This window comes from Gallinula chloropus (genome assembly GCF_964237585.1).
Source record: "Gallinula chloropus genome assembly, chromosome: 8".
Taxonomy (NCBI): Eukaryota; Metazoa; Chordata; class Aves; order Gruiformes; family Rallidae; genus Gallinula; species Gallinula chloropus.
In genome coordinates, this window is record NC_140093.1 from 2,931,798 (window position 1) to 2,951,346 (window position 19,549).

The 19,549-nt window shown below is 45.9% G+C and overlaps 1 protein-coding gene across 1 annotated transcript; it reads left to right on the top strand.

Annotated features, from left to right (window-relative positions):
* The first annotated feature begins 3,461 nt into the window (after window positions 1–3,461).
* On the top strand, window positions 3,462–18,616 carry PLEKHB2 (pleckstrin homology domain containing B2). Its single transcript, XM_084267297.1, has 8 exons — window positions 3,462–3,487; window positions 6,788–6,835; window positions 7,426–7,578; window positions 8,349–8,451; window positions 9,372–9,411; window positions 11,761–11,850; window positions 12,934–13,048; window positions 15,069–18,616. The coding sequence occupies exons 2-8, from the start codon at window positions 6,799–6,801 to the stop codon at window positions 15,203–15,205; spliced, it is 675 nt and encodes a 224-aa protein (XP_084123423.1). The 5' UTR covers window positions 3,462–3,487; window positions 6,788–6,798; the 3' UTR covers window positions 15,206–18,616.
* Window positions 18,617–19,549: the final 933 nt, after the last annotated feature.

Sequence of the window (19,549 nt, forward strand, 5' to 3'; positions counted from 1 at the left end):
GCAGTCTGCGCTGCTGGGCGCTCCGGGCTGGCTACATTCAGCCTAAGCAGAACACCTGCACAGTCTGCAAGCAAGCTTCCTCCTCCAGGTACGTCACACAGACACCCTGTGTTTTGTGATGACACGTTAGGTTGTGCTACATGGACACGTTATGCTTTGTGAATTTGAGTGGAACGAACCCCAAAGCAATTTAAAAATCCGGCCCCTTCACTCCAGCTCCTCACGTGTAAGACAACACTCCTTTCAGGAGACCTGTCTGGACTATAGTTCTTCAGAAGGAAGACTGTCCTGTCTGTTTGGGACTATTTCAGAATCACAGAATCACCTGGGTTGGAAAAGACCCTTAAGATCAGTGAGTCCAACCACAGCTTAGCCCTGCCCAGTCCACCTCTAGAAAAAAAAACACAATTTGCATTTCCTCTCTTCAAATTGCAAGTCCAGTAGGAAGTTGACTGGGGTGGTGGTGGGACTTTCTGGGTGTAGCTCTTGTAGATTCCTTAATCTCGCTTATTCTACCCTTTTTCTCCTAATACTGCATCGAAAGGTTTGGGAAACCAGTCTGGAGCTCTGTAAAGGCAGTGTTATGCCCTCAACACCAGTTAGAATCAGCTGCTGCACTGGCAGTGAGTTCATGTTTCAGACATGCTACACTTTCTTGGGGGAGGAAAATATACCTGGCTAAGACAATGGAAAGTTCTGGAAAACTAGAAATACATCTTTTTCCATCTCCCTCTCATCAAGAAAACTTTACAGGCTACGTACAAACTATTGCAGAGTTGTTTAGTTGAACAATCAATGCCCTGCCATTCTCACCTAATGCCTGACTACTTCCCCATTGCCCATAACCTTCATATTGAAATGCTGAAAAACTGACAAACACAGTAATAACCATGTAACAGATTTGGAGTCCTTTTCTTTGAATTCTGTACTCTGGTGTTCTCCAGCAGCAGCTCTCCTGATCTTTCTGTTGCAACCATGGTTGTTTGGTGTGTGTATTAATGTTTTTCATTTCATTAACTTGCAAGCAATGCTGATTCTTAGTGTGATTTGGTTTAGCCTGGTTGAGCGCTGCGTTAGTTGGAGTAACATTAACTGCATTATAGTACTTGATATTCCGGCACGTGCCTGTTTAGAATGTTTTGTTTACCCTCAATGAAAACGTCCATCCTGCTTGGTTCAAAGTTGAATTATATTTTACAAACCAAAGTAGGAAATTTGAAATGTAAATTTCAGCAGCCTATCAAGCATCTCTGAGGCCCCTCAAATGCCTGTGAAAATTCAAACGCTTATGTTGGCAGCAGTCAAAATTTAGCATGCGTTGAAGAGTGCATTATGCCAGCTGTGTTATGACAAAGAATTAGAAGTCACCATATGGCTCAATATTTCCAAATAAATGTTATCAAATAGGAATTTCTTAGGCATTTTGGAATTTAATTTTCCAATGGAATTTTAACTGTTATGTTGTAACTCAAACTGGCAAGTTGAACTTCAGCCCTGGTTTCTTTGATTCAGGATGTGAATGGGAGTAAATAAAAGGGGGCTGGTAACTCTGAAACATTCCAAACATTTTTGTTAAAGCTATTAGTGGGGGATGAATCTCACACCATGCTTTGAACATGACCAAACCAAAGGTGCAATTATGAATAGGCTTAAAATTTCAACAAAAGCTTTTGCTTCCACGCTTCACTGGCAAACAATTTGAAAACAATCCACATTTGTAATAGTATTCATCAAATATTCTACTTCTCTCACCCAGGATACTAAGACTCAGGCTTTCAGCTCCGCAGCACAGCTAGTTAGACACTTCCTGATGAAAGCTTCATCGGCAAATACAGATCCCAGTATATTTAATTCAAAACATTTCCAAATTCAATGAAACAAGAAACCCAATGTATGTTTGCTAGGTTTTCAGCACATGCTCAAGCTTCTAGCAGACTGAAGATCTAGTGTTTCTTGGATCTTGCCTCCATTGTGCACCCTCAGGTAGGACCTGGGTGGCACAGAACCTCCATGACAACAGCCCTGACTCAGGGTTCACAGCCCTAATGGAGTTTCCAAGCACGGGACATGGTCCCAAACAGCTATTAAACAAATCTTGATGTTCCGTGCCTGTGGAGGAATTTCATTCAGGAAACACTGTGACAAGTTTCTCAATTAATTTTACAGTGTTTTTAAAACCTAATCTGAAAACTAGAGCTTTACAGGACACCAGACAGCCGACACGTTGAACACATGCCAAAAAGGCAGCTGCCCCTAGTGACTGTTTGCCAAGGACCCGATCTGCTGGGGCTCCCAAATCCTCAAGAGTATTTTTCCTTCCAGAAGAAAACCAATCCCTCTCCCAGCCTAAAGACTGTCTTGGCTCCCACCTCTAGACCAATATATGCTTTCTCAGCAATGAAAGGTGAATACTTTTAGCCTTGGAGAAATTCCTACATCAACAGAATCTGATCTCACAAATCTCACTTACTGGTTGTTTCTGTTCAGACAGATCTCCAGTGCCCTGTTCTGCCTTCACTGCTTTTATGGTATTTCAAAGATAGATCAAAGCATGGACTACACTACAGCCACGAACTACACGATCACAGGGTTTCTATGTGATTCCTAGCAAGAACTGCTGTTGTGTTCAACAAGGGAGAAAAGATGGCTAGGAGGAAGCCTAGGTAAGGGAAACTGTAACAATGATGAACACTATTTCTGTATCGTCTGCTCTGAAATCATAAACACCTCGGCCGAAGCAAACCAATCAGGGATTTTTTTTCTTTTTACTGATGGTGATGATAGGAACCATGCTCCCTCCTGTGTTACCAGGATGAGCCTGGGAAAAGTTCCATCATCCAGGGGAAATACTGCATCTCTGTAGGAGGCTTTCCTCATTTTAAACCGCAACTACATCATAGAGCTTGGGTTAGAAACGGAAAGCGCAGCCTGAATGTGGAGGTGAGCAGCGACCCAGAGCATCGCCCGCCCATTCAGCCTTCGCAGGGTGCAGGCAGCACTGACCCCAACAGAGCTCAGACAGCCAGCAGGTCTCAAGAACCACCACGAACCAGTTTCTGGCTGGTTTCTCGGAGTGGTCACAGCCTAGCTGCCCTTTTCCAGCTCGAGCCGAGTGCCTCTGCCAGCGCCGGCTGCGGTCCCGCCGCGGGGCGCGGGCAGCGGCCCCTTCCCCGCCGCACGACGGGCAGAAGAGGCGGCTTTTGCCTGGCGCTCTGTGATGGGGCTGGCCCCGCGCTGGCTGCAACCTGCGCAGAAGGCAGTAACCGAGTCACGGTCCGCACCGCGCCCTCCACGGGGCAGGGATCCGAGCAGGGACCGACACGTTATCCCCGGCGCGTCCCGCAAGGGCTCGGCCCGGCGGGGGCGGTGTCGGGGCGAGCCCGGGCCGGGCGGCTGCAGGGGCCGGGCTGCGCGGCGGGCTGACGTCAGGACGGGGCCGGCGCTGGCGGAGCGGGGCCGACAGCGGGACCGGGACCGGCAGCGGCAGGTAGGGGCGGCGGCACCCCGATACCGCCTGGGCACGGGGCGGCGAGGGGCACGGCTCCGGGCGGCGGCCCGGTCCCGTCCGGCCCGGCCGCCGCCAGCGGCGCGGAGGTCAGAGGGCCGGCGGAGCAGGCCGGGGCCGGCGGGCCCGCAGCTGGCGCGGGGCTCTGCCGAGGCGGCGCTGGCGGGATCTCGGCTACGCGGAGGGGGAGACGGAGCTTGCAGGGCCGGGCAGGGCTGGGCGGCCTCTGCGTGCGAGCGGCCGGGGCGGGGAGCGGGGCCGCGGACAGGCCGCTGCAGGCGCGGCGGGGGGGAGCGGGGCCGGGTCCCGGGCCAGACGGCCCCCAGGAGGCCCGTCGGGAGGAGCTGCCCTGGGGCAGAGAGAGGAGGGGACGGGGCTTCCCCGGACCACCTGTTCTGACACTCGCCGACGGAGAGGTGTTGAACCGAGAGCCGCACCTCTCGGCAGAACGAGGCGGTGGAGGGTAAAACGTAAACAACACGGGAAAGGCCCGCAGGGCCAGAACGCTCAAACAACAGGAAACTAACTCGAGGAGGACAAACAGGGTTACCTGGGAGCGCTCCCAGAGCTCTGTGTAGTTCTGCACCTGAAGGCGTGGGGCTGAAGCAGCAGCGAGGCGTCCATGGGCACAGCTCAGTGCCTGGGACTCAGGCCTGTGGGGCTCAGCCCTGTCTGTCTGCATGGCCAGCAGGACAGGGTCTGCTGCTGGTTTGACAGTGCTAATGAAAACCACCCCCGTCCTTACAAGCTGCAAGTAGAAACACTTGATTGGGTTTGAAGTTTGCTTTTCCTTTTTTTCCCAAGCCAGCTGGCTGGGCTTGAGAACCAGAGGTGAACTGGAACAGGCCACTGGGTATTCCACATTATATGCTGTGCAAAAAAGGAGAACTGCTGCTCCAGTGAGCAGGAAGGAACAGCCCCACTGCTTTCCTGCATTTACTCGTGTAGAGTTTAGGGTGCTGCTACTTGTAAATTTCAGTCCCCAAGGAACTTCTGTTGAGGCTGGTGGTAAACAGATTTATTGCTGCTTAAATCCCATTTTCCTTGTTGGTTGCACTGAACAAACAAACCATGTTCAGATGGTGCCAGGCTGCCTTCTCTCTGCAAATACTATTTTAAATGCAATGTGGGTTGGTTGTCAGTACTGTATAGGACTTAAAGTAAGCACTTATATTTAAGAAGGACTAGAGATTGGTTTTGCACCTCCTACTTCAATGCTGGCAGATCCCTTGGTGTGATTCCTTGCTCTCTATCCAGAGTACTGGGCACTTAAATTCTGTGTTGGGAAAATGCAGTTGCTGCATCTGAGGTGAGATACAAAGTGCTGTACAGCTGCTGAAGGCTTTTTCACTATTGTAGCCCTGGACAGTTGAGAGACATTTTGTGAGGTGAGATGCTGGTTCTGGGCATTCTGTAACCAGAGACACAGCTTAATTTGTCAAGAGAAGTGCTTTCTTCTTCATTTCCTCCCCTTTATGCTTCTAAGTTAAATCTAATTACCCTGTTGTGTAACAGTAGGTTTAAAGGCAGCAATAAACATTCAACAGCAAAATCAAGCATTTGCTGCAGAACTGAAGTTCATGCAAGTTCTTTATTGGCTCTTAAGACTATTAAAAGGTCTTTTTAATACAGGGATTTCACCTTTGTGGGCAGACTGGAAGACATGGAAGCCCTGTGTGAGACCCATTCCTGTGAAAATGTCCCTGTAAAGGAGAATCTCAGGGGAGAGCAGCATATACCGGGGTAGTGGGAGAACAAGGCTCAGGTCCTCTGTGCCGCTGTGTTACTGTGGAAGGCAATATTGGCCTCTATTTCTGAAGTTGTCTGTCTGTAGACAGGTGACAACAGCATGCTTACACCTCAGAGCAGGACCCGGTGACCAGGATTAAGGCAGGATAGGAGTATGATGCTCCCTTTCAGTGGGCCATCAGCTAAACATTTCTTTTCCCAAAAGTTAAGAGTAGGGGTTTATCTTGGAGTTTAAACTCTACCTGTGTGTGGTTCTCACCATCACACCCGACCTGGTGCTGGATGTGGCCTTCCTTCAACACAGAATCCTGCTGGCTATAGTCTTTTACTCACTGGTACAGTATTTGCCCAGTACTGTGATGAGGACAGAGCCACAAGTGATACACAATAGTTGGCATGTATACATCTACCAGAAAGTGGATGCTTGCTAACTTTATATTTTCATAGAAGATAATAAAGCTTTCTTCTCTCCCTCCCTCCTCGCCCAGTTTTAAACACATTCCTTGCCTGGGGGGAGTTCCTCTGTCTACCATCAAATGTACTATGCCACCTCTCCCCCCCTCTTCTTATGCCGTCATGACTAGAATGTTATCTGGTAGGTTTAAGTATCTGTCTCTCATCTGGGCTTACAAGCCACACAAATAATGTCTAGAAAAGGCAGCCCTCTCAAGGAAGGCTTAAAATGCTTCTGTTCTTGCTTCTAGTTCAGCTCCATTCAGATTGCTATGGTTTTATTAATTTATTTTAGAACAATAGTCAGAACATCATTGTGCTATAAAATAAAACCTCATCCTCCAGTATATCCTGTGCTTGATCTCTTTCACGTGCTCATAAACCCGAGTGCAGCGGCCGAGTGCTGAATGTCTGTGTGATAACCTGAATTTAAGGCAGGGTCCTTCCCATGCCATTTCAAGCTTCGTTTAAAAGTTGAGGAGAAATGAGAATCTCACTTTACGGGCTTAACTTTTACTTCGTTCAGTTCATCTTGGATGTAACGAGTGACAATTTGTAAGGACAAGTCACAAAAGCAGTTTCCTCCTTCCTGTTTGAGATTCAGCTGTTTCAGCTTTTGTTTTGGCTGAACTTTGAGCCAGCAAGTGAAAACAAGAGGAAGTGCACAAAAAGGGAGCTAGCGAAGAGGTCAGGGCGCTTTAGTAACGAGACTGCAGCACACAGGAAGCACACGTATGCTGAGGGAACGATAACGGAACTGGTGGTGACTCAAGCAGCAGTCATTCCAGTCCAGCCCTTCCCCATGTTGCAAAAGCAGGAGCTGTAAGCTTGTGAGTTTTCCAGTGGAACTTAGAAGTGGTCTCTCATAGTCACATTGGACAGCTACAATTGCACATCTATTAAGTCCTAAAATACCTTCCTGAGTATCTTTAGCTGGGATCGACCTTGTCTCTGCAATAGTAGCTGTGTGTGTGTGGCTAAAATCTATATTAGATTGAGATGCCACTTTCTGATGTATTGCTGTAAATACTTGAATGAGGAGTGCTTTTCCTTCCCTCACCTTCCTCTTCTGCCCACTAGATTAAGCAACAATGGCGTTTGTGAAGAGTGGATGGCTGCTCCGGCAAAGTAAGTCATGGGCCTTTCACCTCCTTTCCTCCTCCCTGTGTCTGACTTCTTCAAAGCAAGCAAACAATTCCCAAGTCTTTCTTAAAACAAGTCTCACTCTGTGGGTTGGGCTTGGGGTTGGTTGGTTTGTTTGTTTTACTCTTAGGACATTTCACAAAATGACCTGTCATGACAGCATTTCCACGTGACCGTTGGCGTGTACCAGTGGGAAACGGGATATTCCCCGTCTGAGTGGCATTCAGCTTCAGATGCTGCTTTGTAATTAGTGCTAAGTGGAGACTTGGAAACTTTACCTGACACCTTAACTTAATGTCTTCAATTAGTCATGCCCTCAGCTTGTTCTTGCAGCAAGGTAGAGCTGAAGCACCAGGTGTTGCACTTAAAATAAACTCAGCTGTGACTTTGAATATTAGATAAATATGGAGCCCAATTCTGTAATGTTCCCAAATGGGGATGTTGTACTACAGGGTTTTGCTTGGCAGAATGTCTGGGGCAACTGTGAAGGATGTCTTGCTTTATGTTTTTTTTAACTCTAGCACACAAACACTTCCCAGTACGTGCCCTCAAGACTGACTGTCTGATTTTTTAAGGTACTATTTTACGACGTTGGAAGAAGAACTGGTTTGACCTGTGGTCTGATGGCCGCTTGATATTCTATGATGATCAAAACCGCCACGATCTAGAGGATAAAATCCACATGCGAATCCACTGCATCAACCTCAGAGTGGGGAGCGAATGTCGAGGTAACAATGAAACTCAGTGCCTGCCCAGCATACCCTTTATAACACTACTGCAGTAGTAAACATGTCTGAGAAGTGTGCAACTTAATTGTGAAAAAAAAACCCCAAACCAAACCCATCACAACTCACCTTTGTGCCCCCTGTCCTGCCAAAAAACCCCAAAACAACCATCAACTGAAACCAAACCCAACAAACTGCTAAATTCCTGTACAGATACCAAGGGCATGGCATCACCATGCAACAGATTAGGTTAGGGTTTGACACTTTCCTTTCCATGGTGAGGACAGTGTATGATATGTGCAGGTGGGATGGGATGCTCAGAGTGGACTTGTGTGTCTGATTATGGAGCGCTACTGGTGTAATTACAGTGCTGGTGACAGTGAGAGGCAGGGCTAGAAATGGGAAACCTCAGCAGATGCAGATTTTTTTCAAGTATTTCTAGATTCACTTCTAGCGTTTTTAGTACTTCATGCTGACACAAGTCAAAGACAAAGTACCAGAGAGTACTTATTACTAAGCATGGATGGGGTCTGCTGCAAGATACTTGCATTTCTTAGGAGGGATGTTCAGTACTACTTATTTTGAGGACACCCTAAAAATCCAGAACAGCTCAGTTCCTTCTGTAATTTGTTCTGATGCCAGGGAAAGCAGCTACAACTGGTCCCAGTTTGTTTTGTCCAGACTTTGCATAAACTGCCTCCCTTCTAGTAAACAGGATCATGAAATTCTAGTTACAGATATTTTGTAACTCATCTCTTTTTTTTCTGACTCAGATTTCCAGCCTCCAGAGGGGAAGCAGAGAGACTGTTTACTGCAGATTGTTTGCCGTGATGGGAAGACAGTCAATCTCTGTGCAGAGAGTGCAGATGACTGCCTGTAAGTCTGCCAGAGTACTGGTTTTGCTGCCTTTTTTTCTTTCATCTTTCTTTTTTTTTTTTTTCCTTTTCCCCCTAATTATTTTCCTTCCTTTGGACTTTCAGAGACATGTTTTAAGAAAGTTTAGAAGCAAATAAAAGCAGGCTTTCTGTGACAAAGAGAACTGTAGCTTTCCTCTAAGTTGTCTGGCTCATGCAAACTAACTGCAAGTCAGGTCACTTGAAACACTGAGGGGCGAGGAGGAGGAAGGGAATCTTGCTGATAGGGTTAATGAAGATCTGTGAACAGAAATACTTGTTTTCATTTCTCTCACTCTTCAAAGACAGTATCATCCTCCACAGTCCAAGGACATCACAATCAGTAGAGAAAGGGAGAACACTCCATTACTGTGAACTCTGAACCGAGCTGTGTATGTGTATGCTAGATAACTTCTGTTTGCTGAGGATGTGGTGCATCGAACATGCTCCCAGCCAGATGGCAGGGGAGTATCCATGTGAAACGCAGCCACCTTCAGTGCAAAGTGCAATAGCATCAAGACCCACACTCTCTAGTCAGCACAGATGCAACTATTGAGGCTGGAGATACAACATTCACGGTGCTTCTCTTCCCTACCTTATCTGGAGCATGGCTGCATAGTACCTGGCTGTTGTGCTGGCAGTGGGGACCTTCAAAACTGTATCTGTTCCTTCTTGTGTTCCTCCTCGTTCCTTCTTGACTCTGCAGAGAAAGTAATTAGTTCTTAATTTTGGTGTGACACCTTTGTGTATTCATTTTATGGTATCATTAGGCTTTGACATATGCAGTATTTAAAATTCTGCTCCTGCAGTATCTCTAGTACTTTGTTTTTTTCATAATTCTGAAAAAAAAAGTGCCATTAATTTTTATCAGTTTCACTAAACAATGGATTTTTTTTTTTGCAGGGCATGGAAAATTGCTCTCCAGGATGCCAGAACAAACACAGTAAGTGTTCTACCTAGACTGTACACTGACAGAGAAGCAGCGCATCAGTGTTACGTGCGATCTGACAGCTTCTTTCTGAAATCATGTTCCACCCTTCTCTGCCAGAGACAAAGAGGGTCACGAGCATGATGATAAGGCTTGTGGGTGGGGAGAAGAATGATCCTCTGGATCGCAAGCATCTGTTACCCTTTCAGTTGAGTACAGACAAATACACACTATGTGGAAGGGGATGTTTGGGAAGCTGATCTCTAAGGGCACTGAGGCTGTGGGCAAAAAGTAAATCTGCCATATAAATGCACTTCCTACTCCTAGTGTTGTTTGCCTACCAGGTGCAGAGCTAAAGGAAGCTTGCTGCAAAGCAGCTGTAGATCCATTATGTTGTGGGATGCTTCCTGGTAGAGACTAGGGGAGGAGCAAGAGGTGCTGGGAGGGGAGTGCAGTCACGTCAAGGAGGAGTATATTGCCTCTGCATTGACATGCTAGCTGTGGAGTGAAGAGGTCAGGGATCATAAAAGCATCTCTGTGAGTCTTGTTCTCTAGAGAGCTCTAACTTTGGGGAAGCACATCCATGCACTTGTGGGTATTGTTCATTTGTTTTTCCTCCTGACTGCCTTCTACAGTAATCTCCAGCAGCAGCTTTCCTTAGATGGCTAGACTGAACCAACCCGAGATGGTTCTGTTTCATGGGGAAGTACTGGGTTTTGAGAAGCTTACATCAGTTTTTGCTGAGTCATGAGAACATTGCCACTGTACTGAGGCATCTGTCACATAACAGATCTGTAGATATCCAAAGCAAACACTTGTCATAGCAAAACTACCCTGGACATGATTGCCTCTGACTGCAGCCATGCTATGGTGCTTTATGATGTAAAGTGAGAAGTGAAGGAATTGTCCTGATGCAGAGGACACAACATTTGTAGTCTGGCTGCTCTAGTTTTAGGGGCTTTACCATGTTTATGTGTGAGACTCCTGGTTCCAGGAGTATGGAGCTACTGCTTTTCATGTCTCATGCTCAGCTGCTAGCCCTGCTAGATGGCATCTGAAACCCACCAGTGCATCACCTTCATCAGCCAAGGCAGATCCTTGCTACTGAAGTAGGCCAGGGAGCTCTCTGCACAAGTACTACCATAAATCAGCACTTTGCAAAACTACTGAAGGTCTCCAAAGAGGACTTGAACTAACTGGGTAGCTGCATTTGAGTCCATCTGTAGGTGTCTGACACAGCTTTGAAAACCACCAAGCACCCAGCAGAGCCCCATAACATTACTGGAATAGCAGGATGATTAAGAACTGTGTCATTTACGGATGCTTGCAGGCTCATGTCACACGCCTGTACGGAGCCCCCTGTAGCAGAACAGAACACATTACTGCTAACTGAGTGTCTGCTGGACTTTTTCTCAGGTGGTAGAAATACTTGTCTCTTCATACAGTACTTTCAACAGTACATTTCAAGCACCCCTTAGAATCTCCACCACAAGTTTGACTTGGGATAGGGCCATAGTATGCCCGCAAATGTTTTTCCACAGTCAGGGTACAGTAGGAATGTTCTCTCCTGAGCTACTAAAGCATTCACTTGTAAATTAATAAAAAGGAGCTGGTTTTTTTCTTGGAGTAGGGCACTAAGGGCAGCACTGTAGATTCCTGATATTAGGGGCAAGAATACAAGGTTACTGTAATGAATCTTAGTTATCTTTGTGAGCTCCTGGTAGATGGATTCAAGTAAGTTACCACTGTTGCCTCATGGCTCACTTCAAAAATGGACCAGAAATACAGGTGGCATTTGCAAAGTAATTCCCTAAAAACAACTGAACCCCCCAAATCCCGACATTTAAGCCTCTCTTACTGTGTGTTTTTTTAAAGTCTCCTCATACAGAAAGTGAGATGTGGTAAGAACTGTGACAGTGTTCTGCTAAAATGTTCAGGTGCCACTTCTGGCGACTGCATTTGTTTCCTTTAGCTGCTCTAGGGTGCTGGGAGGCAGCTAACTTAGTTATGAAGACTTTTTTATCTGAAAACGGAGGATGAACCAAAGGGCAAGTTCTAGAATTGGGGCTGTGAAAATGATGGAAGGATTCACTGTGCTAACACGTACGTGTGTGTGTACATGCACGCAGGGAAGACATTTTATGGCTCCTTCCTGTGGTCCATCAGGCATTTGTATTCTCCCAGCTCTGCTCTCCCAAGTTGTTTCTCTTTGCAGCTCTTTATAAGGTGCTTGCTGCTTTCTTTACACACAGCACGTCTGAAGGTGACTCTTTCTTTGGGGTCAGTAAGTTTTAATCCTTGCTCTATTCTTAACTGGCTGGCTGTAGGACATGGTGATAACTGCTACCTTTCCATGGTGTTTAGGGCTACGTGGGATCTGATGTGGTGTATGACGAGACAGCCATTTCCTCAGCTCCTCCTCCCTATACAGCTTATGCCACACCATCACCCGAGGTGAGTTGCAGTTGGGAAGTATTAAAGTAAGTGAGGCAGCAGAAGCTGCTGTCCATCAGGCACTCAAACTGTCTCCCAAAGTGTGGTGCTTCACAGGTAGATCAGCTTTAAGGTCTGTAACAAAAGGAGAGTAAGAACAAGGCAGACCAATCTACTGTGATTCCCATTTGAGATGGATTTCCTTTGAAAGGGATGAGGCAGATTTGGCTGGGAGTTGCTCAGTGAACTTGGAAAATAAAGCTTCTTAGAGACAGGGCTGAAGTTTTTTGGCTAATACTGAGAAATATTGGCCATGCAGCTTTTAACAGAAGGAGGTGTGACTACACTTTCTTGTTGTGTAAGCACTGGAAGGACTTACAATCAGGAGTTTTTAAGATAGGATTTAAGGACTGGAGCTGTTACTTTTAACACATAAGGATTTGTTGTATCCAAGATGTCATAGCAACACAGTAACCAGCTCCTGGAGGCACAGTTCTTTTGCAGTAGAGAAAGAGCAGCACTAGGACTGAACCAGTGTGCACTGGGAATTTTGGGGTGTTCTGACTGACCTGTGGTGGTGGCATGTGGGTGGTTTGGAGTTACCTGTCTGCTCCAGCCCTCACTGTCAGAAGGAGCTGTGGTACTGGGAGCTGTATCAGGGCTAGCAGTGGGTCTCCTCTTTTGGAGAACATAGGGGCTGTCAAAACATACAGCTACAGAGTATTTGTCCTGAAGCTGGCATTTACTTGCAGTGTGCTAGGGGAAAGCTGGTTGGGTTGTCTTGGGTTCAGCTGCTGCCTACCTGGTGCTTCTGAGCTCTCCAGAGAGCTGTTGTTGGCATGAGGGCAGAGAGGACAACCTGGGGAGGCTGCTATGGCTCTCCCACTGCCATTCACTATCAAGGAAGGGTGGAGAGTGAATGCTCCTTAGGACCACTCATTTTTCCAAGCATCTGTTCTAAATCCTTTACAAGGAGTAGACAGACTGTATCAGCACAGGCTGGGTATTGTAGTGGAACTTTGACTATCCCTCATTTCTAATGCTGTTAAACAGAGTGCACAACTGAAAGAACACTTTTGTAACGGGCATTTTTAATGTCACCAGGTTTATGGCTATGGCTACAATCAGTACAACGGTGTGTATCCCCCTACCAGCCCTCAAGTCTTCTATGCCTCCAACGGACAAGCTTATGCTGTTCCCTGTCAATATCCATACCAAGGTAATCGTTATTGACCACATCCTTCACCTTCCTGCAAGCCATTTGAGTTGATTTTTCTGGCTTTAATTCCATTAATCACCATCCTTTACCACCCATCACTTCTGCACAAGAGAATGATAGCAAGAACCCTGACTAGTAACTGGAACCAAGCCCCATACCCTTTCACAAAGAAGGTGATTTAACCTTCCCAATGTGATCCCAACTTACTTAAATTACTTCTCAAACTCTTTGAAGCACACAGAGCTCTCTAATTACAGTAGGCAGCATGTTTTCTAAAGAAAGACAGAAAAGCCAGAACAAGATTGATCCAGTACCTCATCCTGGGCACCATCAGTGCTTTTGATCCATCTGTTGCTCTTATACCTAGCTTATTTTTTTAATACTAATCTTCAGCTGTGCCCTCAGAATTAAATGCAAGTTTCAAAGGTAAATCAACTCCTAAAGTGTGGTGGTAACTAGTTCCTTCCCTGCATGCTGGAATTGTGTTAGAGCAGTATGTTCACCCTTGTGGACTCTTCTATTGCTCTGTTCAGGTCTGTTTAGTTTTCAATCCCAATAACAAAGGAAAGAGACTAAAATTTTAGGGTGTGCTTTTAAGCTTAGTCACCTTATCTTAGGATTAGCTTTGCACAGAGACCCCCAGCCTCACAGAATTTGGGCTTTACAGTAGAGTGGGTAACAGAAATCAGAAAATGTAACTGCTCACAGTCTGGCTCTGCAAACAAGAATCTCTACTCAGAATTTTTCCTCTTTTTCTTTGTCCCAGGGAAAAACCCCTGCATTTGTCAGGTTATTTCATTTGACTTTTCTGTTTTTTTGTTATATGGGAGGTGCCTCAGCTTTTAAAGCTTTACTCATCTAAGCTAGTGAAGTCCTAATATACAGGTCATATATACACAAACACAAAGGCAGCAGCATGTAGAAAGTCCCAAGAACCATTTTGAAAAAGTACCAGCAGGCTTTGGAAGTCAAGCCTCAGAAATGTGTATGATAGAAACACAGCATTAAACAGCAACTCTCCTAAAGAGTTTGCAAGTCCAATGTGTTAAGGTACTAGTTATGGGCTGAACATAGTAACCAAGCCTCAATACTGTCTTTCACAAAGGTTACTGCAAGTAAATCTTAGGGGTCAAGTTCACTTCCAGTAACTAACTTAACCCCTGTATGTTTGACTTGATTGCTCATTCTCTGAATTGACATAACCATATAAGCCTTCTCTTGAGGTTCCCAGTTACAAGTTGCTGTGAGTCAATGAGAGCCTTTTCCAGTTGTATTAGGTTATTTCAGTATCTGTTACAAAAACCATTGCAGTATCTTCAAGAACACTTGAAATAGCTGGAGGGGAAAGCAATACTAGGGTGTTTGCTTTGCAGGTAGGAGCTAAGTCACCAAACATGACAGTTGGAGCTTACAGGAGCCTGCTGCAGAGCAAGGGTCAGCTGGCGGTTTCTGGAGTCTTAGGTTAATTCCTTACTGCTGGGCCAATCTTCGGCTGAAGAGAAGCGCAGCAGCTGTCGCCGCACACAGATCAGTCTGAGATGTGAAGGCTGAACTGCAGCAGTAGCCAGTAATTGTAGGGTAAACAACTGACACGCAGTTTCTGACAAACCACTGGCTTAAGGGCTACCAAATAATTTTTTGGGGGGGAACCAGACTATTTGCCTTAACTTCAAGGTTAAATCAATTCTTAGACACGTTTCTTGCACTAAATCCACTAAGTGTTTAATAGAACAAGTAACCTAGAGGTTCTTTGTTAGTCTAAATGCAGAACAACGTTGAGTTTTACATTTGTGATGAGCTTTTCTCCCAGATACTAAACTCTTTTGAGGGTAGAAGGGTTGCTAGACCTCTGCATTTGTTTAATAAATAGGAAGGCTAAATACAAAGCAGAGATGTATTCTGCCTTTGTAGTTGACATCATGTTAGAGTTCAATGGAAGGAAGAGAGGGAAAGAGCACGATGCATGGTATAGAGCTATACTTTTGGTTTGCCCATCTCCTAACAATCTCTTACTATCTAGGACCTTATGGCCAACCCCCTGCAAACCACGTCATCATTCGGGAGCGTTACCGTGACAGCGATGGGGATCTTGCACTGGGCATGCTTGCTGGAGCAGCGACTGGAATGGCTCTGGGATCATTATTCTGGGTCTTTTAGATTACCCGTTCCTTATCTTTGTAGTTCAAAACCCCCTTGATTGTGTGCAATAATATATTGGCAATGTTGTTTACTGTTAAACTTTAAGAAATGCAATAGTTATTTTTCAGTAGTGATATCTTAATAACTGATTCTTAACTGTCCTAAGGAGAGTTTAAAGGCACCACTTAGTTAAGTGTTTGGAGATGGCATGTGCTGCTCTTGAATTCTGTTCTGGTGTTTAGAGTCAGAAGGATTTGTACTGGTAAGGATCAATATGAGCACCAGCGTAACACAGTAGCAGTCACTGGCTTTATGAACAGATTGTTGCTGTAAACACAGTAGAAATAATTGATTTTTTGGAGGGGTCTAAAATCTGGTCCAAATAGGAGGTTTACAGGAGCTCTGCACTGGTATGTATGTACTACTGGCTTCTGAATATTCCCTAGACAAACGTACAGCTCAGCAGAAACTCCTTGGCATTAGGTAGCCAGCCACGCTTGAGGATTTTTTTGTTTTCAAACCTGCCTGCAGCTAGTAATGTGTTTTCTTAGATAGAGTCCTAAACATGTCTCACACCATCCAGGTGAAGTTGTCTTTGATAACATAAAAGCACATTGCTAAGAAGCAACAGCACTTCTCAGTTCTTTTATTCTCCCAGGAATGTGAATGACCAGGAGCAACGAAGACCAGTGTTCGTTGTTCCCCTTTCCCTCTTCTCCAGGCAGGGGGAAGTAATGGATCTTTAGCTTTGCAAATGGTCTTGTCTGTGGAACAGCTGCCTCAGACCCTGTACCAACTGTCTCATGTCTCTGCTCATCACTGCTAGCAGTCTGCAGGAACAGAGCTAACATGAACTACCCATGCCCGGTGGGCCAACCAGAGCCCCTCTGCAGGCAGCAACAGTCAGCAGACATACAGCACAAGTAGGCCTTGCACACAGGCACTTTGCTCCCAGCTGCCTCACCCCGGCTAGGATGGCACGCCAGCCTCTCAGCCTCTGAGGTTTCCTGAACAAGGTTCGCTATTTGCAACTAGTTTTGAGCAGAGCTGAGCCTGGGTTTGTTCTCTGCACACTCCCCACTCACAGTCAGCAGGTCTCTTCCTCCCTCCATGACTTGCTAAGGAAAGCACTCCAAGGAACCTGGCTGGCTTTGCTTGCGTGTCTGGCTCCCTGCAGGATGCACTCCTGCACGGTGCTGAGCTGTGCACTGCGACCCGCAGTGCCGCTGGCGTGTGCATTATGTGGCCTGTTACCTTATCCTGCCATAATCCGTGCTGAGCTGTGCTTGGCAGGGGAAGGAATCGCACGCACATGCTTTGTTACTCAGGCAAGAGAGGCAGGGTGCCTAAGTCGAGTTCGTTCTTGTAAGAGGACTTATTTTTCTACTTCCAGCTTCCTGTATTCATACTGGTTAATAAGTTAAGTCTTACGCTTCCACTCAGAAGTAGGTTAATTTCCTTAAAGTTCATGGGCCTTCAGGTATGTCAGGAAAGATGAAAACAAATGAGAAATTTAGATCAAGCCCCAGTCTTTTTCATTTAATGACTTGGCTCTATCCTACATATTTAAGCAATAGAGGTCTTGGACAGCAGTTTGGGTAGCAGCCAGGAGAAGCACTAAGCTTTCATGACTCTTAGGAACAACTCAACAAACTGGAATCATGGGAAGGAAACAGACGGATGTCATCTTGGCTGCATTACTAAGAGTAGGCCTCACTCAGGGAATGTAAACCTCTTTCAAGAAACTGGCTCAGAACTGTATACTGACGTGCATGGGTGTCCTTTCACAGGCTGACACAAGCTGCCTGAGTTCTGTCAGCCGTGTGTACTGAAAGGACTTGCTGGCGGGTCAAAAGAGGACTAAAGTGAAAGTTTCCTACTGCTAGTCCAAGCCAAAAGGAATTGGAGCACACAACTGCAGTTCCCTTAGAGGCTTGGTACCCTTGAGCTCAGGAGGAGATGGTGACTGCCTGGAATGTAACTGAACAAACATTTCTACCCTTTTTAGGTTCTGAGATAACCTTGAAGCTGATTACATGTCTACACACTGCTGTTTAGTTTATGCTCTGCATCATAACTAGTTCTGCAGAACACCTCCATCTCCTCTTCACCCTGCATGATATGTAGCTTGTAAGGGGTGGGGGACAATAAAACAACTGATCATCATTGTAATTTCTTTTGAATTTCATAATGATTGTGACCAAATAGCATAAAGTGAAATTTAAGGAGTGTGGAGGTGTGGGGTTTGTTTGTTTTGTGTTTTTTCCCCAAGACCTCTTGATGCACAGTGGGGGAACATGGCTCTTGAGCTTTCAGGAGATAACAGTATCTAGGTCCCCAGTTAAAGTGAAGTACATAAGGTAAAGACTGTTGATTGTAAAACATCCCTGGGTTGAATTCAAAGTAAGAAATGATCTTTTTAAAAGTTCAATTTGATGTAAATCTCCATTTAAGAGAAACAAGATATCTTACCCCCTCTCAAGGGAAAAAATGTTAGAAATTGAAACTGCAGATTCTAGTTCCATCTCCGTAAGAAGAGGCTGCTTTTACCCAGAAATCACGAGCTGCTTTTCTATCCTGGTAGCATAGGCATGTGGAAGTTAGAAAGCAAATGTACAAAACTGTGCTAGAGGGTAAAACGAGGAGAGCAGTTACCTTACTGGAGGTGTTGGGAGCCTTTCTGCTCTCAATGGGGAAACATCATGGTGCACTACCTGGCTGTTGAAGCTCAGACTTGCTTCCCAAAGACAGGGCTGTACTGCCTGTCACTCAGGGACCGAGGGGAGATTTGGTCATACCTGTAACAATGTCCAGCTGAATACACAGTCACAGCTCAGTAGCCTTTCTCTGCACAGACCAGTACCTCCTGTGGCCATGGTTTGTGTAGCTGCTGGTGTGAGCAGGGCCAGAGCGGGGTTAGGGGCTTGGAGGTTCTGCCATGCCAGCAGACAGGGGAGACCACAGCAGGGAGCCAGCCTCTTCTAGTGAGCAGGTGAAGGCTTACAAACTAGAGAGGAAGGGGTGGAAAGTGTTTATGGGTGGAGAAACTGCACTGACATCTGCCAGATGCAGCTTTTTCAGTGCGGAAATAAATTCTGAGCTGCATCGAGATGGAGGTACCCTGAACATCACACAACACTGGTTTCATTTTATGTGTTCTTCAGTGGAGATTCAATAGGTGATGGAGCCAGCTAAGCAAGATGGGTAAAGGAGAAAATTCACACCCATGTTTCCTTCAGACATGTTTGTGGCTTTTCCTCCTTACGCTGTGACTAAGGTCGGTACGCGTAACTCCTAGAGGGTAGCATGCACCAAATGTTCCTTCCTGATCCTTCATGTTCTTGTGCACCACCTTAACTGCTACTTTTACTTTATGTCCTCATTATTAATTTAGAGCAAAATACCCTTCGCAATAAAATTAATATTTAAGTGTAATTGTTTTGTCTTGACATGTTTACCAGCCTTTGTTCAACATTTCCCAAACACAGATGTTTTTCAAACACGCAGTCAGCTCGCAGGAGGCTTCCTGTGTGAGGGATCAGTGCCAGGATGGGGTCTGTGCACCTCCAGTCTTCCCTCAGCAAGCAGAAAGCTGACTTGACTTGATAGAAAAATGAACTAAGACAGCTGTGGCTGCTGGAGCTCAGGCCGACACACCTCAGTCATCTCAGTTACCTTTTAATAAAGATGATGTTACGTCTGTGGAATCAGCAAAGTAGCCTCCACTAACACCACTGTACCAAGATCAGAGTTAAGGCCTATTTCTTTTTTTAATGGGGTTGAAGGTTTTGCCTCAGAAATGCTTAATCTTGGATATATCCAATACTGATCCAGATTTACCACTTGACATTGTGTTATCAAATCAACAGATTTGTACTGGGTTATGTTATTACAGTAAGCAGCTCGGAGCACAGATGTTGCTCTGGGTGAAATGCTACTGGTTGCTGCACTGGCATTTCCTGTTTATGAATTGCTTTGGCAGAGCTGGGGACAATCCATAAATTTTCGACACTAAAATGACCACAACCAGCTCTGCTCCCTAAGGGTGGGCTATCTGGTATGTTTCCTGGGAATTAAACTCCTGGCCAGTCAGACCACAGTACATTTTGTAAGCCATTCTCCTTGCTTTGCGCACGCTTTGCTATTGCTGCTGAGTGCTGGTGGGGTTGTTAACCCCTAGTGTGGGGCAGGCGTGAAACCAAAACTTACTTCAGCCAATCACTTAACGTGGGAGTAGGTACCACTTCCCCCCCCCCCCCGCCCAGCATGCTAGGCTGGCTGGGCTTATTTTATCAGTCATCAGCTCCCTATGATGGGTTTCCTAGGCTCAGGAGAGAGTTACCTACACTTAATCCTGCCCAC

Bases quoted from the DNA above. Each gene is read 5' to 3' on its own strand.
- PLEKHB2 (XM_084267297.1), top strand. From the start codon at position 6,799: ATGGCGTTTGTGAAGAGTGGATGGCTGCTCCGGCAAA. The intron at 8,452-9,371 runs GTAAGTCTGCCA...TTTTTTTTGCAG, and splicing joins GAGAGTGCAGATGACTGCCT to GGCATGGAAAATTGCTCTCC. The intron at 13,049-15,068 runs GTAATCGTTATT...CTTACTATCTAG, and splicing joins CTGTCAATATCCATACCAAG to GACCTTATGGCCAACCCCCT.